This window comes from Rana temporaria, chromosome 4 (genome assembly GCF_905171775.1).
Source record: "Rana temporaria chromosome 4, aRanTem1.1, whole genome shotgun sequence".
NCBI lineage: Eukaryota > Metazoa > Chordata > Amphibia > Anura > Ranidae > Rana > Rana temporaria.
In genome coordinates, this window is record NC_053492.1 from 12665618 (window position 1) to 12689278 (window position 23661).

Consider the following 23661-nt stretch of genomic DNA (forward strand, 5'->3'; position numbering starts at 1 on the left):
GTCGGCCAGTCTCGGCTCCTTCCGCGCTCACGTCCTGGACGTACAGGACGTCAGCGCGAGAGTTGCCGAGCCTGCCTGACAATACACGAGTGTACTGCGCTCTGTATATTTCGGCGCAGTATTCAAACTCGGCGCGGGGAGGACGCCGCAGAAGGACGCCAGACCCGACGAAGAGGACACCCAAAGCCGCAGACGGACCCCGGACCCGACGAAGAGGACACCCGAAGCCGCAGAAGGACGCCGGACCCGACGAAGAGGACACCCAAAGCCGCAGATGGACGCCGGACCCGACGAGGCCGCCGATGGACGCCGCGCAAGACACCAAAACTGTAAGTACAAAAAAAACTTTTTTCCACAGGATTCGGGCAACTTTAGGGGTGCGCGGTATACGCGGGAGCGCGTTATACCACGATAAATACGGTAACTCCTACCATTGGGCTTTAGTTGGACTTTATTCACATTTATTTATTTGTATGCTTGGAATCATATTCATTCTTTGAGTATATTACCTTATGGCACATCTCTTTTTGAGAAACTGGGCCATTGGGTTGATGGCTACTTACAACCTCTTGTCCTTAGGTTACCAGGCTATATAAAAGACACCACAGCTGTATTGGATAATATAGAACAGAACAAATGGTCCAAATCATCTAACTGGATTACCATGGATGTCAAATCCCTGTACTCCAGTATTCCCCATGAACTAGCATTAGAAGCACTTACATTTTATTTACATCATTATAGTTTGTACCGTGTGGAATTAAAGGAGTTCATTGTATTGACAGTTGATTTTCTGTTCTAACAAAACTTTTTCACTTTTGATAAGGTTTTTTACTTGCAGACTAGGGGTGCCTCAATGGGTGCCAAGTTCTCTCCCTCCCTAGCCAATCTCTATATGGGATGGTGGGGAGGAGAAATTTTTATTCTCCTCCCATAACCCCTTTATGGACAGTATTAGGTGTTACGGTCACTATATAGATGATTTGCTGTTTATAGGGGAAGGTTCTCAAGACAGTATCCTGAAAGGGGCCAGACGCATGAATATGGTGTGGCGGCGGCGATGGAAATGGGAGGCGGCGCCCATACACCCTTAATGGATGGGTCACCCCTGGTGCACAGCCTTTATAATCGAGGACCGGTTTGTAGTTCACAGCTCCACCAGGTAGACATGAGGTCCCCTGACCAGAGGTCAGAGCAGCAGTGAGCTGCGAAAGTGAAAGAGATAGAGGTACATAATCATGGTGGGGCTGTGAATCGAACTAAGGGACCAGATCAAAGGCCTAAGCTTGAGGCCTAAGCAGCAGCACTGCGAAAGGAAGCCAGGAGGCGCAATGTCTTTTGTTTGAACTTCAACTACTTCTTTAAATAGAAGTTGGGTCATAAAGCCCAAAACAGTATTTCCTGGCTGGACTGAACCCACTGGGTATTTAGTTACTCCCGAAATGTGTTTTTATTTATTTCCTTTTTCGTAAAAAAAATGCATTCGTCCCAAAATCCAAATTAAGGTCGAATCTGTCATTGAAGGCTTATGGTGTCTGTCGAATGTTCTAAAAAAAAAAAAAAAAAGGATTCGATAGAATCTTTAAAAAAAAAAAAAAAAAAAATGTTGACTCTTCATGTCTCTCTATGTCGAATCTTTTCTCTCTATGTCGAATCTTTTCTCTCTATGTCGAATCTTTTCTCTCTATGTCGAATCTGTCATTGAAGGCTTTTGGTGTCTGTCGAATAGGGTTTTTTCGGGAGCAGTGGATTTAATAATGCTAAAAGTGAAACAATAAAAGTGAAATATTACTTTAAATTTCGTACCTAGGGGGGGGTGTAAAGTTAGCATGTGAAATAGCGCATGTTTCCAGTACTTAGAACTGTCCCTGCACAAAGTGTCATTTCTGAAAGGAAAAAAAGTATTTTAAAACCGGCTTTGTGGCTATAATGAATTGTCGGCTCTGGCAATTTAGAGCGAATCCATTCATAAAAAAAAAAAAATAGCGTGGGGGTACCCCCAAATTCCATTACCAGGCCCTTCAGGTCTGGAATGGATATTAAGGGGAACGACCCTCAGATCCTGCCCCCCCCCTATGTGAATTGGTAATGGGGTACATTGTACCCCTACCATTTCACGAAGCAAGTTTAAATAGTTAAAAAAAAACACATACACCTAGAAAAAAGTCCTTTATTAATAAAAAAAAAAGGAAAAAAAATCCAGCGGTGACACTTGTTCCCGGCTTCCTGCTTCAACGTTGTCTGTATCCAGCGACGGGTGCGGGTGATCTCCTGTCCAGCGATGAGAAGATCCATCCATCCAGAGCGCAGCATCACCGACCTCCTCTCACCGCTGGACACAGCCCAGCGAATGAGCGGCTGAAGCTGTGACATTTCTTATATAGGGGAGGCGGGGCCACCCGTCACGTGACCCCGCACCCTCTGACGCACCCTCTGCTACGTCACTGGTGAAGCCCAGCAAGGGGGAAGACTGGGCTTCCCCAGTGACGTAGCAGAGGGTGCGGGGTCACGTGACAGGTGGCCCGCCTCCCCTATATAAGAAATGTCACAGCTTCAGCCGCTCATTCGCTGGGCTGTGTGATTGGTTACTTTTCAGGACCGGTGCTAGTGTAAATTTAGAGGGTTGCCCTCCCTTACGTCATTATTGAAGCCAATTTTAAGAAAAGGGACACAAAGCTCAACCCAAAAAAAACACAAGCAGGGGTTCTAACACTCACTTGGCTTCCCTCAAACACCCACAATTAGAATAGGATTGCCTTGCGCTAAATTTAAGCACAGTGCTGTAAATCAGCACTTCAAGCCTGTCCGCCAATACACCCCCCCCCCCCCCCCCCAACAGGCCATGTTTGCAGGTTTTCCTTCATCTTGCACATGTGCTTTAAAAGACAGTCTGGACAGCAATTCTTGATAAGATAAATCCACAAAACATGTCCTGTCGGGGGTACATGAATTGGATGACCAGGGAATTCGCAGCCCATTAATTTCCTGTAATGGCTGATAGGGCTGACACCTGGACTCTTAAGGTACAGTGGAATATGCATTCTAAAGCGAGTTTCCCCACAGAAGTCAATGGAAACGAAAATTATTTGTTCCGCATTGACTTCTATGGCATGCAATACCGCATGTGGCCAGAGGCAGGGGGGCCCCAGAGAGCCTCGGAAATACTTGGAACAGCTCGGCTGACCTTGGAAACCCTTGAAAAGGCACTGGAACTAAGTATTTCCGAACAGCTTCGCTCGGCTCCGGCACCCACGCACACCTCTGGCCAAATGTGGTACTGCACACCACTGTGGCTTGAATCCTGCTCGTTTTGTGAGACAACACTCGCAAACCGAGTCAGGATTTTAAAAAAAGTGCTCGTATTGCAAAACGCTCATTAACCGCATTACTCGCAATCCGCGGTTTCACTGTACTTGAATTCAGGCCCTTGTCGAGCCCTATTTGCAAGAATTCCAGAACTTGGGCCACTGCTAGGGCTGCCAAATTCCAGGACTTCTGCTTGGCGACTGAGGGGAAGCTCTGCCATACTTTTTGATATGTGTTGTTTATGAAGCATTTCCTGGCTGAAGAAGGGTTGTTACCACCTGGTTAGAGCAATAGGACTCAATGAACCTTTCCCTCTCAGTCTCCAGGCCATCAGGCGCAGGCTCCCCAGAGTTGGGTGCAGAAACTGCCTCTAGGAAAGAAGGTTCAGGGTAACTACAAGGAGGAATTGTATCTTCCACACCGAGTTGCAGCCACGTAGCAAACTATGGCCTTAGCGGCAAAAATGGAAATTCCATCATGACTGTGTTCAAGGCCCTCTTGAGCCCTGCCGAAAAACCTTGCAATTAGAGGAATTGGAGGGAATATGTAACCCAGGCTGAATCTCCAAGGGTGGTGAAGGCAGTCTATGCCCTCTACTAAGGGGTACCGAGCTCTTGACAGAAACCTTGAGCATTTGCTGTTCACGGACTTGCTACTAAGTCTATTTCTGGGACTCCCCATCTCTGGGTTAAAAAGGTATGGGGGCTCAAAGACCACTCCTTGTTGGATAGAAAATTCATACTTAATAAATCTGCTAGCTGGCTTTCCGCTGCTGGAATGTATACTAAAATTAGATCCAATTGGTTTGCCTGGGCCCATCCCGGATGGGACAGACTTTTTCCAGTAAAGTGGGGCTCCTCTACTCTGAATGTAAGCTACCGCGACCTTGTTGTCCAGATGTAGGTGTACCCTCTTGCCCTCCAACGCAGAACTGAAAGTTACCAGGGCTTGCATATCTGCCCTGAACGCCAGGGTATTTTAAACTATGCCCTGGGGGTTGAACACCCAGCACCCTGAGCTATCTGTTGTTGTTAATGTGCACCCCATCCTTCTAGACTGGCATCTGCAGTCACTACCTCTGGGTGAGTGGGAATGATTGGGCAATGGTTCAGAAGGTTGCGGACCCAAGTCCACCACCAAAGAGATTTTTTCAATCTGTAGGGGATGATGATTAATTAGTGCATTGATATTCCATCTCATTGCACAAGAAAGGAACTCTGGAAGGTTTTCGCGTGCCATTGGGCCCATTGAACTATAGGGAACCTGGAGGTCAACTACGCTGGGATGCTGAGGCAGGATTGGACTGGCAGAGTTACCACCGACAAGGCTGTATTTACTCTGCAGATTAAAGGGCATATCTTCTCCCTTTGAAGTTGGACCATGTTGGCTTACATGTCCAGTAATGCGCCCATAAAGACCCTCCTTTGTGTGGGGCATAAGTTGCTCTTCTGGAGAATGGGGAAGAGAAAGTACCTCTGAAAAGCAGGAGGAATGGGCATGTGGAGATATGCGTTGGATAAGGATCGGGAAAAGATCCCCTGTTTTTTTTCTTACTAGGAGCAAAGGGGAGTGGAAACCTCTGCAGTGCTAAGATATTGGCACTTCCAAGATACCTTTCTGAAGAAGGTCCATGATGCATTTGACCATTATCTTCCATATCCTCTGATACGAGGAAAGCCTGGTTGATCGGCAATGTAAAAAATAAATCCTTTAAATTGAGTGCCCGGGGTGTCCTCTTAATGTGTCTCTAAAGTGGCACATCTGTAGCATGCATAAAACATGCTGCAGGAAAAATGACATTTCTAAAGAAAAAGACAAGTCAAATTCCATTTAAAATGACTGGCGATTGCAATTGCCGACACCTGGCTATTAAAAAAAGAAATAAAAAAAAAACTGGGTGGGGTTCCCCCCAGTCTAGAAGGGGGATGCTCACTCATTCCTCCCCCTTTCATGACCCGTTAGGCTGCATGCCTGGATAAGGGTCTGGTATGGATTGTGGGGGGGACCGCACGCCATTTAAAAAATAATTAAATTGGCGTGTGATTCCCCTCCTAATCCATACCAGTCCCGGAGGGTCTGGTATGGATTTGGAAGGGAACCCCACGCCAAAAATGTACAAAAAAAATGGCATGGGTCCCCCCCCCCTAAAATCCATACCGGACCCTTATTTGGGCATGCAGCCTGGCAGGTCAGGAAAGGGGGAGGGATGAGGGAGCACCCCATCGAACCATACCAGGCCACATGCCCTCAACATGGGGTGGAGGTGGGTGCTTTGGAGCAGGGGGCACTGCCCCCCACTACAAAGCAACTTGTATCCATGTTGAGGGCATGTGGCCTGGTATGGTGGGGGGGGGTGCTCTTTCTCTTCCCCACAACTGTGGCCATTTGTCTAGAGGGAGGAACATTTTAACTCAAACCGTATTCAGAATTAGGGGAAAACTTCTCTAGTGTGCCCACCATGAGAGGCACATTTTTTTTCTAACAGTGGAGCAGGCTGTAGCCTTAGTAGTAGGTCACCCAGGGGTACCTGATCACAAACTGAAAGTGATGTTCTTTCACCACAAATCTCCAAAATCTTAGGTCCTGTGGAAAAAAAATGGACATATGCATAGTTAAGCATCTTTGTATAGAGCTACCCCAGAAGGAGCCACTGGAATTTTGCCTAGGTCTTCCCCCTTTTTGACCCGCAGCCAGGCATAAGGTATATTCACACAGCCAGGTGCACACACACTTCCAATTGTTCAATGACCAGTCTAACGGTTTTGTATTTGTGGTTTTTATTTTTGGAGAACTTAGATAGGTATGGGATTTTAGTGGGATACGCCAAGAAATAGAACTATTCACAATTGAGGATCTAACTGAACCGTTGGTTAAGCTCTGGTGAAGTCTTAGCTTGTAGCAGATAGGAGACTTCTCTTTGAAAGTAGCACAAAGTAGTTTCAGGAGTGAGCAAAGTCCCTCGGTATTAGTAATAGTACCAGGGCAAAGCTCCTCAGGTACAAGCCAGTTACAGCAGACTGCTTGGCAGTCCAAAGAGTATTAGGACTGAGCAAAGTTCTATGCAATATCAACAGTTGGACAAACTCTTCAGAACACTAGCCAGTGTTCCCTTGTTCAGACCTCCAGCTGACTATATAGCACACCAGAAGGGATTAAAAGCACAAGTCTATAAACCCTCTAGGTTGTCTGTACTCACACAATGTCCAGGGACAGCTGGTGGCCTCCTTCCAACTTATACCAGACCAGATCTTCAATAGATAGCCCATTCAGCTGGTTCTCTGCAGAACTAGGGTCACTCTCTCTCAATTCAGGCCCTCAAGTCTCCCTCCCGAGGCCACATGACAGCAGGTTAGGGTTGCCACCTTATCCCTTAGAACCCAAAAACATATGAATTACACAGGTTCTGAGGCTAATTTAATGCAGATAAGGCACCAAGTGAGTCGAATTACCACCTTAATCAGCCATAGAACCTGTGTAATTCATGTGTTCAGTTTTAAAGGGATGAGGTGGCAACCCTACAGCAGGTGCCAGGGGAGACAAAAGCCTCTCCCCTAGCTGGTGCAATCTACTCCTGGGAGGGACCTAGAACTCAGCATGTTCTGTGAATAAAAAACCCTCTCCCAGCATCCTTCAGGCCCAACCCACCTGGGATTGGCTGGAACGGCATTAATATTTCTGCTGTATTCTGCATAGTGTCCACCTCAGGGGCAGCCTGTCCATTGTGGGCGCACAGGGGGCCATTTTTAGGATGTCGGGCGCATTAATTCCTATGGCGGGGATGGGTGGGGGTGTTTTTTAAAGCACTAATTAGAGGCTCCAATAGGCTTCAAAATGGGGTAGACTCAGGGTGCAGAGCACTGCGTCCGGAGCCCACCCAGGTGTGTTGCAACAGCGAATGAATATTCACTGTTGCAACACTGATCCTTCTCCCAGGCAATCTGGAAGCGGGTCTGATACCCGTCACCCAATTGGCTGAAAGGACAGGCGACCCTATTGGACGCCTAGGATAAAGGGGGAAGAACTGCACAGAAGACACAGGAGCCTGCCCACTGTCCATAGAAGCCAGAGGCTGCAACCCAATGGAGCCCGTTGCCCATGAAGCCCTCCGCTGCCTGCCAGGGCCTGCTTGGGTATTTGCAGGGGGGGGGGGGTGCTGACTGAGATTCCACTGACCAACGGGGGGTTGTTTGCCGCCCCCCCCCCAAAAAAAAAACACTGGCTGCCACTGGTCCACCTATACATCCAGAACCTTTCTAGGATACAGGGGAGCCCAGAGGCGGAACCAAACAGCAGCTGAGCACACCGAGCAGGCTACACTAGCCAATCACAGGTCCCTGTTAAGCAGCCATTAAATTTACCTAGCTGACCATCTGTTAAGCAGAGAAACCAAAAACTATTCTACACTACGTACCTAGGAGGGTGCCACATTTGGTATAGACTGATGCTAAAAAAAATCTCCCTGCTGCAGAGATGCCACTACCGACCGCACTGATTCCATAAATATTTCCAGTATGCTTAGATAAGGCCCCTTACCATTGTGGATCATTTGAAAAGGCTTGGTGACTCAGGCCTGCTGGCAAAACGACAGCTTTCTGGAAGAGGAAGTAGTGACTGGTCTGTAAACTACTGGTTTTACTTTATTTTTCTGGTACAATCTTTTTTATTGAAAAAAAAATTGGGGGGGGGGGGGGGAAGTGAGAACAGCTGTAATAATCCCACGCAGGGGATGTAAACAATAAGCATAACATGGCACAGTTTAATAGTACGCATGAAAAGCATATTTGATAGTGGGAGCTGTCAAACATCAACAGCCCTCCGGCCAAAACAGGGGGTCAACATAGGGTAACTGAGATTATTGCTCAGGGGTTAACGCGTGGAGTGGTCCAAAAAATGAATCAGGTTCATAGAACAAAAATTAGAAAACATGAAAAAAAATAAAAAATGGGAACAAACAAGTGGCGAAGGGGGGACATAAGAGATGAGAAGGAAAGACGGAGAGGGAAAATGGGGTTTTACCTTCTTTTTAAGCAGTAACAGAACACTCTAACCCACAGTAACTTTCTGGATGTAAACAAAAATAGAAATATACTGAACATGTGACTTGAATATACCTCCAATGGTGTGACATAAACCAGGCATAAGAATATAAAATGTATCACTTTCTTTCTCACATTTTGAAACTTTGTATAAAATTTTACAATAATAACAATTTTATATGTATTGTCACAGCACTTTTATATTGAGATCCCAGGTCCTGATGAAGTGGGGTTTCCCACGAAATGCGTTGACTCCTATAGGTTGATTTCAAGGCATACTTTATAAAATCCATCAAATAATCAGCAACCAGAATTGAACGTAGGTTCAGTCTGAACATGGAAGTTAGCTGAATTGCGGGGCCAAAGAGCTGTGGACTGAGGATTTCCCACAATGCAGCTGCACATATACAAAGGGACGGGGATGCACATGACATCATTGACCTAATATGGCCACATAGCCATATTGTTTGACAGTTTAATACTGACCCAATATGGCCATGTGACTTTGTTACATTCAGCTACGGGCCAAGGAATCCTCCCACCCACAGCTCATTGGGTAGGTGAGGATGCGATCGATCACGTGACAGCTTTCCACGAGTTTAGGTGAACTGGGTTTAGATCCAAACCAAGCTTATCCCTAGCTGCAACATTTCAAGCCTTACATATATAGGGCTAGATTCAGAGACATTTGCCTATGTTTAGGCGGGCGAATCGCATATACGCTACGCCGCCGTAACTTTGACACGCAAGTCCCGTATTCACAAAGACTTTGCGCCCAAAGTTACGGCGGCCTAGCGTATATGGGTCGGCGTAAGCCCGCCTAATTCAAAATAGGCTGGTAGGGGGCGTGTTGTATGCTAATTACTAGTGACCCCACGTATTTGACGCTTCTAATGAACGGCGCATGCGCCGTCCGTGGACGTATCCCAGTGCGCATGCGTCAAAATCACATCGGCTAGAGATACGCCGAACACTGCCTACGACGTGTACGTAAGTTACGCACAGCCCTATTCGCGTACGACTTACGTAAACGACGAAAAATTTTACGCTGTCCCGACGTCCATACTTAACATTGCCTGCGCCTCATATAGCAGAGGTAACTTTACGCCGGTCCGACGCCTTACGCAAACAACGTATAGATACGCCGGGCGCAACTACGTTCGTGAATCGGCGTACCTAGCTCATTACCATATTCGACGCGTAAATCTACGGAAGTGCCACCTAGCGGGCAGCTTAAATATGCAACTAAGATAGGACGGCGTAAGAGACTTACGTCGGTCGTATCTTAGCCAAATTTCGGCGTATCTTTCTTTCTGAATACAGAAAAATTATACGCCGACGTAAATTCTTTCTGAATCTAGCCCATATTTTTTTTAAGCATAACACAAACACGAGAACTTTGATAATATTATTTTTCTATGTCTGGGGCCACAGTTGGATCTGGTGTGGGCTTGCTGTATGAGAGATTCTGGATTATTAAGCGGTTCTCAAATTCAAAGCTGATTCTACACTACAGTATAGTGAGAAATAATTTTTTTGTGTTTTTTTTGGTGTTCAGAAAGATAAAACTTCCGTGAAAAACTTTTCCTGCACTCAGGGCATGAATACGGCTTCTCCCCTGTATGAGATCTTTGATGTATAACAAGGTCTGATTTCCGTGCACAACATTTCCCACACTCAGGACAGGAATACGGCCTCTCCCCCGTGTGAGATCTTTGATGTATAACAAGGTCTGATTTCCGTGCATAACATTTTCCGCACTCAGGACAGGAATACGGCCTCTCCCCCGTGTGATATCTCTGATGTATAACAAGGTCTGATTTCTGTGTATAACCTTTTCCGCAATCCGGACAGGAGAATGGCTTCTCCCCTGTGTGAATTCTCTGATGTTTCACAAGTTCTGGTCTCCCTGTAAAACATTTCCCACACTCAGGACATGAATACGGCTTCTCCCCTGTGTGTGATTTTTGATGTTTGACAAGGTCTGCTTTCCGTGAAAAACATTTCCCACACTCAGGGCAGGAAAACACCTTTTCTTGCATGTGGCATATCTGATGTGCAGTAAGCCTACACTTCAGTGAAAAAGATTTTCCACACTCAGGACAGAAATACGGCTTCTCCCCTGTGTGAGATCTTTGATGATTAATAAGGTGTGATTTCCATTGAAAACTTTTTTCGCACTCGGGGCAGGGATAAAGCTTCTCCCCTGTGTGTAATCTCTGATGTATAACAAGGTCTGATTTATGTGGAAAACATTTCCCACACTCAAGGCAGGAAAACGGCTTCTCCTCTGTGTGAATCCTCTGATGTCTGTAAAGACTGGACTTCTCTAAAAAACATTTCCCACACTCAGAACAGGAAAAAGGCTTCACGTCTGTGTGAGATTTTTGATGTCGAAGAAGGTCTGAGTTACGTGTATAACAGTTTCCACACTCAGAGCAAAAGTATGGCTTTTCCCCTGTGTGGGATCTCTGATGTCTAACAAGGTCTGAATTCCGTGTAAACCATTTCTCGCACTCAGAACAGGAATGTAGCTCCTCGCCTGTGTGAGATTTCTGATGTACAGTAAGACTTGATTCAGAGCTAAAACTTTCCTCACATTCAGGAATGGAATGTTTTTCCTCCCCCTGAATTCCGGCACCGTCCCCCACAGTATGAGGTTGTTTAGAGTCAGAGGGATTTAGTAGTTCATCCACACTGTGAAGTCCACCATTGAAAGCTGAGGTTATCCCCTTTTCTCCTGCACAATCTCTTGTGATGTCCTCATCTTTCATTTTAAAACTTAGAGATAAAGTGAGATGATCCTTTGAGGGTTTCTCAATGGTGTGTCCTGGAAAATAATAAACACATGATCAATAGATACACAAGGGTTAGATAACTTATATCACAATTCCATCTGGATCAGGTAAATTTTCATTTTTTTCCCCCCCATTTGTGTTTCAATGGTTTTTATTGAAAGTTTCAAAACATTTTTGACATTTACAGTTGTGTTCAAAATTATTCAACCCCCAATGCTGTAAAGGGTTTTAGGGAATTTTGTGTACATTTGTAATTGTATTCAGAATGAAATCCTACAAGGACTTCTTAAAGAACCATATGCAACTAAAATGACATCAATTGGTTTTGTAATACAGCAGTAAATGTTTATTTTGTGAATTCTTCATTTACACAATTATTCAATCCCTTAAAGACTACCACTCTGAAGAACAGAGGTTCATTGAGGTGTTTTCAATCAGGTATTGAAAACACCTGTGGATGTCAGGGAGCAGCAATAAAGCCTAATAAGCAACAATCAGGCAGCTTTAAAATGACTGTGATACTCAGCTCCTTCTAGACATTTACTGGTGTGGTTACAAACATGGTGAAGTCAAGAGAATGGTCCGGGAAGACAAGAGAAGAGGTGATTACTCTTCACAGGAAGGGCAATGGCTATAAGAAGATTGCAAAGATGTTAAACATACCAAGAGACACCATAGGAAGCATCATTCGCAAAATCAAGCCAAAGGGCACTGTTGAAACGCTACCTGGTCGTGGCAGAAAGAAGATGCTGACTTCGACTGCTGTGCGCTACCTGAAGCGGAGAGTGGAGAAAAGTCCCCGTGTGACTGCTGAGGAACTGAGAAAAGATTTTTCAGATGTGGTTACTGAAGTTTCTGCTCAGACAATACGGCGCACACTGCGTAATGAAGGCCTCCATGCCAGAACTCCCAGGCTCACCCCCTTGCTGTCTCCAAAGAATAAGAAGAGTCGACTGCAGTATGCCAAAATCATGTGGACAAACCACAGAAGTTTTGGGATTGTGTTCTGTGGACTGATGAAACAAAATTAGAAGTGTTTGGGCCCATGGATCAACGCTATGTTTGGAGGAGGAAGAACAAGGCCTATGATGAAAAGAACACCTTGCCTACTGTGAAGCATGGCGGGGGGTCAATCATGCTTTGGGGCTGTTTTGCTTCTGCAGGTACAGGGAAGCTTCAGCGTGTGCAAGGTACCATGAATTCTCTTCAGTACCAGGAGATAGTGGATAACAATGTGATGCAGTCCGTCACAAACCTGAGGCTTGGGGGACGTTGGACCTTTCAACAGGACAATGATCCCAAGCATACCTCCAAGTCCACTAGAGCATGGTTACAGATTAAAGGCTGGAACATTTTGGAGTGGCCATCGCAGTCACCAGACTTAAATCCGATTGAGAACCTCTGGTGGGACTTAAAGAAAGCAGTTGCAGTGCGCAAGCCTAAGAATGTGACTGAACTGGAGGCTTTTGCCCATGACGAATGGGCGAAGATACCCGTAGATCGCTGCAAGACATTTGTGTCAAGCTATGCTTCACGTTTAAAAGCTGTTATAACTGTAAAAGGATGTTGTACTAAGTACTAAGTTTGAATGTCAATTGGGGGTTGAATAAAACTGATAATGATGTGAGCACAGAAAAGACATTTGTGGTTATTATATTATAAATGTTATGTTATATTTGTCTGACCTACACGTGCCTCTTTGATTTAATTGTAAGCAGGATGACAGGATGATCAAAATCAATGTCAAACTTGGCAAAACAATCAATTTCAGTGGGGGTTGAATAATTTTGAATACAACTGTAGGTTTAAACTGCACACCATATCTCAGCATAATTATACAGTGTGCCTTTCTAGAAAAGTAAATTATCTTCCGGCCTGCATGGATCAGGTACATTTTAGTGAGCAGATGTTCTCTGTGGATGTCCCAACCAGATGTGACTTCCCCTCTTCAGTAAAAGGCCCTTTGTTCCTCCCAGATCACTTCTACATTTACACAGCCTTGTCAGAAGAGCAGGGACCAATGGGGGTTGGGAGGTGCATTCTCTTCACACAACCACAAGTCTAGGCACTGGGTCATGTGATCTCTGATAATGTAGAGGTTCAGTCTTGCAGACCCTTTAGCATATCTTGGCGCAGTAAAGGCACATCCTCCCTCAGACCTCCAAACTGCTCCTTTAAGGTGTTAACTGAAGCTGTGCAGTTGTGCACTGCTCTGAGTATGTCTGCCAGTGTGGGTTGAACAGTGTCCTGTGTATCAGGGCTGTGTAAGTCCCCTTCCAAGGGATCAGCCTGCACCATCTCTTCCTCTCTCCATTTATCAGGGAGAGAGGCTGCCTGCATGTCTGTCTGCTGGTGCTGTGACCCCCCCGGAGCGGGATGGCTGCTCTGTCCCCAGGTTCCCTGACATATTTTGAGCATAGTATAATATGTCCTTTGGAGCATCTTTGCCCTGGGGCTTGGTAAGCTTACTTGCTTTGGGTCCCTGGTCTTTCATCTTGTCCGTGCCACGACGGGTGCCCTCCACCGAGAACACCGCAGCGCCATCTTGAATTTTCAGCCCCGTCGTCTCTGCTTGTCCTTTGTGGGTCATCCCCCTGGTACAGAGGGCCACCGAAGGTTCCACGGGGGTCCCTGGTGTATAGGCTTGCTGCATAGATCGGTGGGGTGTCGATAGGAAGGCTGGGGGAGGATCGTTCACAGGGTTAATACCGGGAGCTGAGGGAGATGCGTCCTCTCACATTCCGGTCTAGGCCACGCCCCCTTAGCATACAATTAGTGACTACAGGACTAGGCTTTTGGTGATAAGCAGCACTGACTGGATGGTGCTTGCAGCAGTATTTTCTCCTAGAAATAATTGTTTATGTTTTTGATGTTACTCCTTACTTATGATGGGCAGAATACCTGGGTTTGGTTTGGGGTGCATATGGAAAACTTTACTTTAAAGGGGTTGTAAAGGTTCGTTTTTTTTCACCTTTATGCATCCTATGTATTAAAGTGAAAAAAAAAAACTAGCCCAGCCCCCCCGTTTTATTTACCTGAGCACATTCATCTGCTGCGCTCACCCCCCCCGACATCCTCTTCTCCAGTCAGTCTGGCCATTGATTAACTAGATTGGATGGATTGATAGCAGCGCAGCCATTGGCTCGCGCTGCTGTCAATCACATCCAATGACGCGGCACGCCGGGGGGGCGGGGCCGATTGATACAGTCAGTCAGGGATTTCTAAAAAGACATAACAGACCATTAACTCTAATGAGGGTGTGGTATAGATGTCAAGAGAGGCCCAACACGAAAAAAAAAAAAAAAAAAAAAAAAGTAAAAAAATGGTGTGGGTCTCCCTCAAATACCATAGCAGACCCTTATCTGAGCATGCAGTCTGGCAGGCCAGGAATGGGGGGAGGGCATATGCCCCCCACCCCCCCATATCAGGCCACATGCCCTTAACACCCCACTGTCTGCATGTTGATGAGGACAAAGGCCTCTTCCCCACAACCCTGGTCCAGTGGTTGTGGGGGTCTGGAGCTTATTGTTAACTCGAAAGCCCCTTTAAGACAAGGGGCACATTGACAACCACCTTTTAGATAACCATCTGGTATGGATTATGGGGGGTGGGATTTCAACATTTTTTATGGTTTAGTTAAGAATTTAGATGGGACACCAATTTTTTTTTTTGCGTGGGGTCCCCCTTAACCACTTAAGACCCGAACATTATGCAGGTTAAGGACCTTGCCCCTTTTTGCGATTCGGCACTGCGTCGCTTTAACTGAAAATTGCGCGGTCGTGCGATGTGGCTCCCAAACAAAATTGGTGTCCTTTTTTCGCCACAAATAGAGCTTTCTTTTGGTGGTATTTGATCACCTCTGCGGTTTTTATTTTTTGCGCTATAAACAAATATAGAGCGACAATTTTGAAAAAAAAATGCAATATTTTTTACTTTTTGCTATAATAAATATCCCCCAAAAATATATAAAACAACTTTTTTTTCCCCTCAGTTTAGGCCGATACGTATTCTTCTACCTATTTTTGGTAAAAAGAAAAATCGCAATAAGCGTTTATCGGTTGGTTTGTGCAAAATTTATAGCGTTTACAAAATAGGGGATAGTTTTATTGCATTTTTATTAATAATTTTCTTTTACTACTAATGGCGGCGATCAACGTTTTTTTTCGTGACTGCGACATTATGGCGGACACATCGGACAATTTTGACACATTTTTGGGACCATTGTCACTTTCACAGCAAAAAGTGCTATAAAAATGCATTGTTTACTGTGAAAATTACAATTGCAGTTTAGGAGTTAACCACTAGGGGGCGCTGTAGGGGATAAGTGTGACCTCATATGTGTTTCTAACTGTAGGGGGGCGGGGCTGGACGTGTGACGTCATTGATCGTCTTTCCCTATATCAGGGAACAGACGATCAATGACAGTGCCACTGTGAAGAACGGGGAAGGTGTGTTCACACTCACCTCTCCCCGTTCTTCAGCTCCGGTGACCGATCGCGGGACACCGGCGGCGATCGGGTCCGTGGGTCCCGCAGGCGCGGTCACCGAGCTTAGGACCGGGACGCGAGCGCGCCGCCGCCAGCGCGCTCCCGACCCCATGGCTGGGCTTAAAGAGACACGTACAGGTACGCGATTGTGCCCAGCCGTGCCATTCTGCCGACGTATATCGGCGTGAAGGGGTCCTCAAGTAGTTAAAATTCATAGCAAACCTGAAAAGACTTGCATGATATTTGGGGAGGACCCAACACTTTTTTTTATGCGTTAGCCACTATCTCAGCATTAACCTACTGGTTGTTTTGACAATATCAAATATGCAAAATTTGCACCAAGCCTAAAGCCCATCTCTACCTATTACATTTTATCCCAACAAGACTATTAACCACTTAAGGACCGCCTCATGTACATATACGTCAGCAGAATGGCACAGGCAGGCACATGTACGTATATATACGTGCCCTGCTTGACGTGGGTCGGGGGTCCGATCGGGACCCCCCCCCCCGTACATGCGGCGGTCCCCGTGGCTTCAGGAGCGATCCGGGACGACGGCGCGGCTATTCGTTTATAGCCGCTCCGTCGCGATCGCTCCCCAGAGCTGAAGAACGGGGAGAGCCGTATGTAAACACGGCTTCCCCGTGCTTCACTGTGTCGGCGCATCGATCGCGTCATTCCCTTTATAGGGAAGACACGATCGATGACGTCATTCCTACAGCCACACCCCCCTACACTAGTAAACACACACAAAGTAAACCCTAACTCCTACAGTGCCCCCTTGTGGTTAACGCCCAAACTGCAAACTGTCATTTTCACAATAAAGAATGCAATTTAAATGCATTTTTTGCTGTGAAAATGACAATTGTCCCAAAAATGTGTCAAAATTGTCCGAAGTGTCCGCCATAATGTCGCAGTCACGAAAAAAATCGCTGATCGCCGCCATTAGTAGTAAAAAAAAAAAAAAAAAAATGCAAAAAAACTATCCCCTATTTTGTAAACACTATAAATTTTGCGCAAACCAACCGATAAACGATTATTGCGATTTTTTTTACCAAAAATAGGTAGAAGAATACGTATCGGCCTAAACTGAGGAAAAAAAAAGGTTATATATGTTTTTGGGGGATATTTATTATAGCAAAAAGTAAAAAATATTGCATTTTTTTCAAAATTGTCGCTTTATTTTTGTTTATAGCGCAAAAAATAAAAACCGCAGAGGTGATCAAATACCACCAAAAGAAAGCTCTATTTGTGGGGAAAAAAGGACGCCAATTTTGTTTGGGGGCCACGTCGCACGACCGCGCAATTGTCTGTTAAAGCGACGCAGTCCCGAACTGTAAAAACACCTTGGGTCTTTAGGCAGCATTTTGGTCCGGGGCTTAAGTGGTTAAAGGGTCACTAAAGGAAAAAAAAATTTTGGCTGAAATGACTGTTTACAGGGTATAGAGACATAAAAGTTAACTGATTCCTTTTAAAAATGATGAAAAATTGATTAAATTCTATCATATAATGTGCATTTAGTTTCACTTTCGGTTTTAAACTGTTTTTATGTTTATGTGAAGTAAAGAGACACACAGAACCAAAACAAACAAATCCAGGGCAGTGTTTTGTTTTTAAAATGAATCTGATTGGTTCTGAGGAGTTTTAGACACACAGCTTAGACCACAGTGAGAAGCTCCCATGAGAAATTTACTATGGAGCCAGAGAAGCAGGAAGTGAGGATTTCAAAGGATTACAGCTGCTTCAAAGCAAAAACGGACAATGAGGACATGAAATCAAGACTGCTATAAGGTAAAGCAAGCTATTTAGCCCAAAATGTTTTTTTGTTTAGTGATCCTTTAAGTTTTATGTTAATATTGAGCTAAAAGTCATTCCAAAGAAGAAAGACAACCTCAGAATCGACATAAATCATGTTGGAGTACAGAAATTGTGTCTGCAGCACAGAGAAGGGGGTTTATCTGAGAGAAGAGAAGAAAAAATGTGTAGTGCGAGTATCAGTGACTATTATCAACCTATTAGCTGATATCACTAATCTCCCGCCCTACTCTGGACCAATCAGTGTGCAGTAACAGTGCAGAAATAAGAGAAGAACATATTATGGCTCCAGTGGCGTCTCCAGCTTTCATATTTAGGGGGGGCACATGGGGGGACAGGGACAAAAGTAGGGGGGCCAACTATAAAATGCAATTATATATATATATATATATATATATATATATATCCTGGGGCCCTTTACTACGATCCCACTATGGGCCCTTTCACATGTTCTGCAGTGAGCTCCCTTCCTACTCTACTGGGGCCCCCCAGGGTGGCAGAAAACAAGAGATATATGTCACCAGCACACCAAGAAAATATAAGGGTCCAAAGCAGTGGGAGAACTATCAGTGTTGCAAAGGTTGTCTTGCCACCGGGCCCTGGTGTTCTGCCACAGTGGGGATCCCCAGTTGTCCTGTCCCTGCTATTTACAGCGCTGGTCTGGCGTCTGTCTCCTTGGCAGCGGCGGCAGTCTATTAGGACCTAGTGCTGGTGACATTATGGGTGCATGCAGGGGAAGGCTGGCACTATTGGTTATAGAGAGCCGAGCCCCCAGCTGGTCACCTAGCAGCAGTAATGCTGTATAACCTTCTCTGTTGACATGCTGATCGGCATGTGATCCAGGTGATGCTCCCAGTCAGATCTAATAAAAACAGTATTTATTAGCATCAAGAGTACAACCACATAAATATAATCAACCGTATGTTCCGCAGCCATGTGGGCTCTATGCCTGTAAAGTGTGGGCTTTGATCAATAAAATCTCTGATATTTATGACTAGGATTTGACTAAGAGCATCACCTGGATTGCATCACGATCAGCATGTCAGAGAAGGGTCCACTGCTGCTAAGCAACCTGCAGGGAGCTCAACTGTCTACAACCAATAGAGATGGGCTCGGGTGTGTTTGAAATCCCACATGCCCGATCACGCCAGGAAGCCGACACTCCACAGTGCTAATCAATGTATGGGCTGCCTAAGAGCTAAGACCAGCCATAGACAGTTTAAATCTCAGCTGGTTCATCAGAAACTGGCTGAGATTTGAACTATTAATGAGCAGATTCTCTTATAATTATCACTAGTGGTTGCTGTATAGTCACTAGTGATAATCACTGTTTGTCGGGAGAATACAATTGCTGGGCAGGAGGGATATTCCCGTCAGCAGTGTCTGTGTTGATGGGGGAATCATGCAAGTTTCCTTCCTGCAATCTGTGGATGCAGGAAAGAAATTTGCACCGTATATTATCTGCCTAACTGAAAGTGAAAGTAAATTGTGAATGTTTTGAAAGAACAGGAGAGGGGGAGGGAGACAGATGGGGGGGGGAGAGAAGGGATGGAGATAATGTAGTTCAGTGATTACAGTGTACTGCAGTCTGCAGTGCACACACTTAAACACGGCCCAGGCTAGAATATCTGGTTGTGTGAGCGCTCGCATTATGCAGTGTCGGCGAGCACAGGGAGGGGGAGGAATCCCTTGCAGAGCTGACTGGGGACGCTCTCCCTCTCGGGGAGCAAAATAAAAAAATTGCAAAAAAAAAAAAAAAATTTTTTTTTTTTTTTTTTTTTTTGGGGGGGCACATGGTGGGGCACAGCATGATGTTGGGGGGGTCAGGGCCCCCTCTGGCCCCCCCCTAGGGACGCCTCTGTATGGCTCACCTTCCCTGATCTCTGTAGGGGTGTTCTCCTCTTTGAACGTCATCATTCCAGCCTCCTCCGTATATTGCTGATCATCCCTCACATACGTCTCTTCTACTTCACCCTCAACTTTCATGTTCATTAGATCTTCACCCTAAATCAACAGAATGGCAGAAAATATCATCTGTAACATAGAAGTATTTATGATGTGAGATCACATAGAAAATATCATCTTGTAGAGTGACTGAACACTCTGACATGTCCACATGTCAGAGTGTTCAGTCACTTTATGTTTCCGACCCTCAACTCCACCTACCTGATGATGGTGAGGGATGGTGTGACCTTCCTGTGTGGAATCCCGGGAATACAGAGGACGGGGACATCTCTCTGGTGGGTTCCTGTAACTGGAGGACTCCACCATGGTGTCCTGGTACAGATCTTTGTGTTCTTTTAGAGACTCCGACTCCTCTATCACCCCATCGTTATCATTCTCCTCTTTAACCTCTTCTTTAACATCAACTTTAGAATCTCTCAGGTTCTCACTCTGAATATATAATAAAAATGACATAAATTGTAACAATGCAGATAATGTACAGATCCTAATTATACTATCAGTGATTGTTCCTCATCTACCTGATGATGGTGGGGGATGGTGTGACCTTCCTGTGTGGAATCCCGGGAATACAGAGGACGGGGACATCTCTCTGGTGGGTTCCCATTACTAGATCCATCTGTAGGAAACACACACACTGACTGAATACATTGGCCTAGATTCACGTAGGGCAGCATAACGTTGTGCGGGCGTAGCGTATCTTATTTACGCTACGCCGCCGCAACTTAGAGAGGCAAGTGCTGTATTCACAAAGCACTTGCGTCCTAAGTTACGGCGGCGTATCGTAAATCGGCCAGCGTAAGCGCGCGTATTTCAAAGTAGGCAGGTCGTGGGCGTGTTGTATTTAAATTAAGCTTGACCCCATGTAGATGCATGGCCGAACGAACGGCGCGTGCATGCTCAGTATCACGTCGTATTTACGCCCAAAGATACGCCGGCTCAATGCCTGTGATGTAAACGTAACCTACGCACAGCCCCATTCACGTACGACTTACGTAAACAATGTAAAAAGATACGCTTGTTCCGACGTCAATACCTTGCATGGGCTGCGCCACCTAGAGACCAGCTTTATCTTTACGCCGGCGTATGTCTTACGTAAGCGGCGTAACTAATTGCGACGGGCGTACGTACGTTCATGAATCGGCGCATCTTGCTCATTTACATATTACGATGCGGAAATCAACGGAAGCGCCACCTAGCGGCCAGCGTAAATATGCACCCAAGATACGATGGCGTAGGAGACTTACGCCGCTCGTATCTTGGCAGAATTTATGCGTAACTGATTCTATGAATCAGGCGCATAGATACGACGGCGGCCATTCGGAACTTACGACGGCGTATCTGGAGATACGCCGTCGTAAGTCTTTGAGAATCTGGGCCATTGTATCTATGTGTTTATCAGATGATGGGGGATCTAGGTGGAGCCTCCGTACTGCTCTCTCCTTTACAATAAAGTCTCCTCTTACCCGGTGATGTGAGGGGCGGCTGATTGTCCATCATGACGTCCTTGTAGAGATCCTTGTGTCCTTCTAAATACTCCCACTCCTGTATGGAGAAATAGACAGTGACATCCTGACCAGGGCCATCTTAAGAACATGATGGGTCCCTGGGCAAAGTAATGCACTAGGGCTCCTACCAGGAAGGTGACCTCATTTTGGGCATGGCTTTTTATTCCGATTAGAAACAACAAATACAGAAAACCAGGGAATTATCCCAAATTAAATTCACCCCCCTATACATACTGTCCGGCCCTCTCTAAACACTGCCAACCCCCCCCATATACACCAAGTATTTTTTCCTGTACACAATGCTCCCACTCCTTTTTTTAAACTACACCCCTCCCTGTACACATTGCCCCCCTGCCTCTCCCAGCCATTTAGCGGCCTGTATTTATGTATGACTGTACAAAGTATGGGGCACAGTACAGGGGGGTTGGAGGACACAGTAGAGGGGAGGTCAGAAGGGTACAGAATAGGGTGTAGTAATGTATAGTGTCAAGTTTGGGTAGTATAGGGCAGAATAGTGGCAGGTCTGGGTAGTATGGGGCGGTATAGTGGAAGGTCTGGGAACTATAGGGCAGTACAGTGGTAGGTTTGGATAGTATAGGGCAGTACAGAGGTAGGTTTGGATAGTATAGGGCACTAAAGTGTCAGGTTTGGATAGTATACGGAGATAAAGTGGTAGGTCTGGATAGTATAGGGAGGTATAGTGGTAGGTCTGGATAGTATAGGGAGGTATAGTGGTAGGTCTGCATAGTATAGGGAGATATAGTGGTAGGTCTGCATAGTATAGGGAGATATAGTGGTAGGTCTGGATAGTATAGGGAGGTATAGTGGTAGGTCTGGATAGTATAGGGAGGTATAGTGGTAGGTCTGGATATTATAGGGAGATAAAGTGGTAGGTCTGGATAGTATAGGGAGATATAGTGGTAGGTCTGGATAGTATAGGGAGGTATAGTGGTAGGTCTGGATAGTATAGGGAGATAAAGTGGTAGGTCTGGATAGTATAGGGAGGTATAGTGGTAGGTCTGCATAGTATAGGGAGATATAGTGGTAGGTCTGGATAGTATAGGGAGGTATAGTGATAGGTCTGGATAGTATAGGGAGGTATAGTGATAGGTCTGGATAGTATAGGGAGGTATAGTGGTAGGTCTGGTCATTTCCTTCTATATGGCCTTCAGAATAGGCGAGTCTTGAGTTTTTTCCTAAAGGCCTGGCGATTTCCTTCCTTCGGATATTAGTTGGTAATGCGTTCCACAGTCGTGGTCCTTGGACTGCAAATCTTCGTTCTCCTTTGGTCTTGTAGCGGGCCTTGGGGATTTGTAGTAGATTTTGGTTAGTTGATTGAAGAACCCAATTGGGGTTGTGATATTTTATTTTCTCACATAAATATTCGGGAGCGATTCCTTGTACACATTTGTGTATTAGGCAGAGGGCCTTGAATGTGACTCGACCCTTTACGGCCAGCCAGTGGTAAAGTGGTATGGTAGGTATAGGAGGTATAATGGTAGGTCTGGATTGTATAGGGAGGTATAGTGGTAGGTCTGGATTGTATAGGGAGGTATAGTGGTAGGTCTGGATAGTAAAGGGAGGTGTAGTGGTAGGTCTGGATAGTATAGGGAGGTATAGTGGTAGGTCTGGATAGTATAGGGAGGTATAGTGGTAGGTCTGCATAGTATAGAGAGATAAAGTGGTAGGTCTGGATAGTATAGGGAGGTATAGTGGTAGGTCTGGATAGTATTGGGAGGTATAGTGGTAGGTCTGGATAGTATAGGGAGGTATAGTGGTAGGTCTGGATAGTATAGGGAGATAAAGTGGTAGGTCTGGATAGTATAGGGAGGTATAGTGGTAGGTCTGCATAGTATAGAGAGATAAAGTGGTAGGTCTGGATAGTATAGGGAGGTATAGTGGTAGGACTGGATAGTATAGGGAGGTATAGTGGTAGGTCTGGATAGTATAGGGAGGTGTAGTGGTAGGTCTGGATAGTATAGGGAGATAAAGTGGTAGGTCTGGATAGTATAGGGAGGTGTAGTGGTAGGTCTGGATAGTATAGGGAGGTATAGTGGTAGGTCTGGATAATATAGGGAGATAAAGTGGTAGGTCTGGATAGTATAGGGAGGTATAGTGGTAGGTCTGGATAGTATAGGGAGGTATAGTGGTAGGTCTGGATAGTATAGGGAGATAAAGTGGTAGGTCTGGATAGTATAGGGAGGTGTAGTGGTAGGTCTGGATAGTATAGGGAGGTATAGTGGTAGGTCTGGATATTATAGGGAGATAAAGTGGTAGGTCTGGATAGTATAGGGAGGTATAGTGGTAGGTCTGGATAGTATAGGGAGGTATAGTGGTAGGTCTGGATTGTATAGGGAGGTATAGTGGTAGGTCTGGATTGTATAGGGAGGTATAGTGGTAGGTCTGGATAGTATAGGGCAGGGTTCGACAAACCCCGGGCACCAGGTCGCCATTGTGACTAGAATTTGCGACCTGGCGCCTGGGGCAGCCTGTGTCTCCATGCGCCCGTGTCGGGGGCCAGCCGGAAATTGAGGCCGCAGCTTTGCGGCCTTCTGCAGGCCAATGCTTTCTTTCTGTGACCTGGCGCCATCTTGTGGTGGCCGTTGGTATGACAAGACAACCAGCAATTCTAATGGTGCTTCCCCTGTCTGTTTTTACTGCCATCTCCTTCCTTAATTAGAACCCCCAAACATTATATATATTTTTTATTCTAACACCCTAGAGAATAAAATGGCGATCGTTGCAATA

General features: G+C 45.6%; 1 protein-coding gene across 1 annotated transcript; it reads right to left on the reverse strand.

Moving 5' to 3' along the window:
* Positions 1 to 9722: 9722 nt before the first annotated feature.
* LOC120935922 (zinc finger protein OZF-like) lies at positions 9723 to 19643 on the reverse strand. Its single transcript, XM_040347952.1, has 3 exons — positions 19610 to 19643; positions 19315 to 19447; positions 9723 to 11172 (listed from the first exon to the last, which is right to left on the reverse strand). Exons 2-3 carry the CDS (start codon positions 19433 to 19435, stop codon positions 9848 to 9850), a joined length of 1446 nt encoding a protein of 481 aa, XP_040203886.1. The 5' UTR covers positions 19436 to 19447; positions 19610 to 19643; the 3' UTR covers positions 9723 to 9847.
* Positions 19644 to 23661: the final 4018 nt, after the last annotated feature.

Coding starts and splice junctions, on each gene's coding strand:
- LOC120935922 (XM_040347952.1), bottom strand. CDS start 19,435: ATGAACATGAAAGTTGAGGGTGAAGTAGAAGAGACGTATGTGAGGGAT. Junction 11,173..19,314: donor CCCTACAGAGATCAGGGAAG/GTGAGCCATACA, acceptor ATTATTTTCCAG/GACACACCATTGAGAAACCC.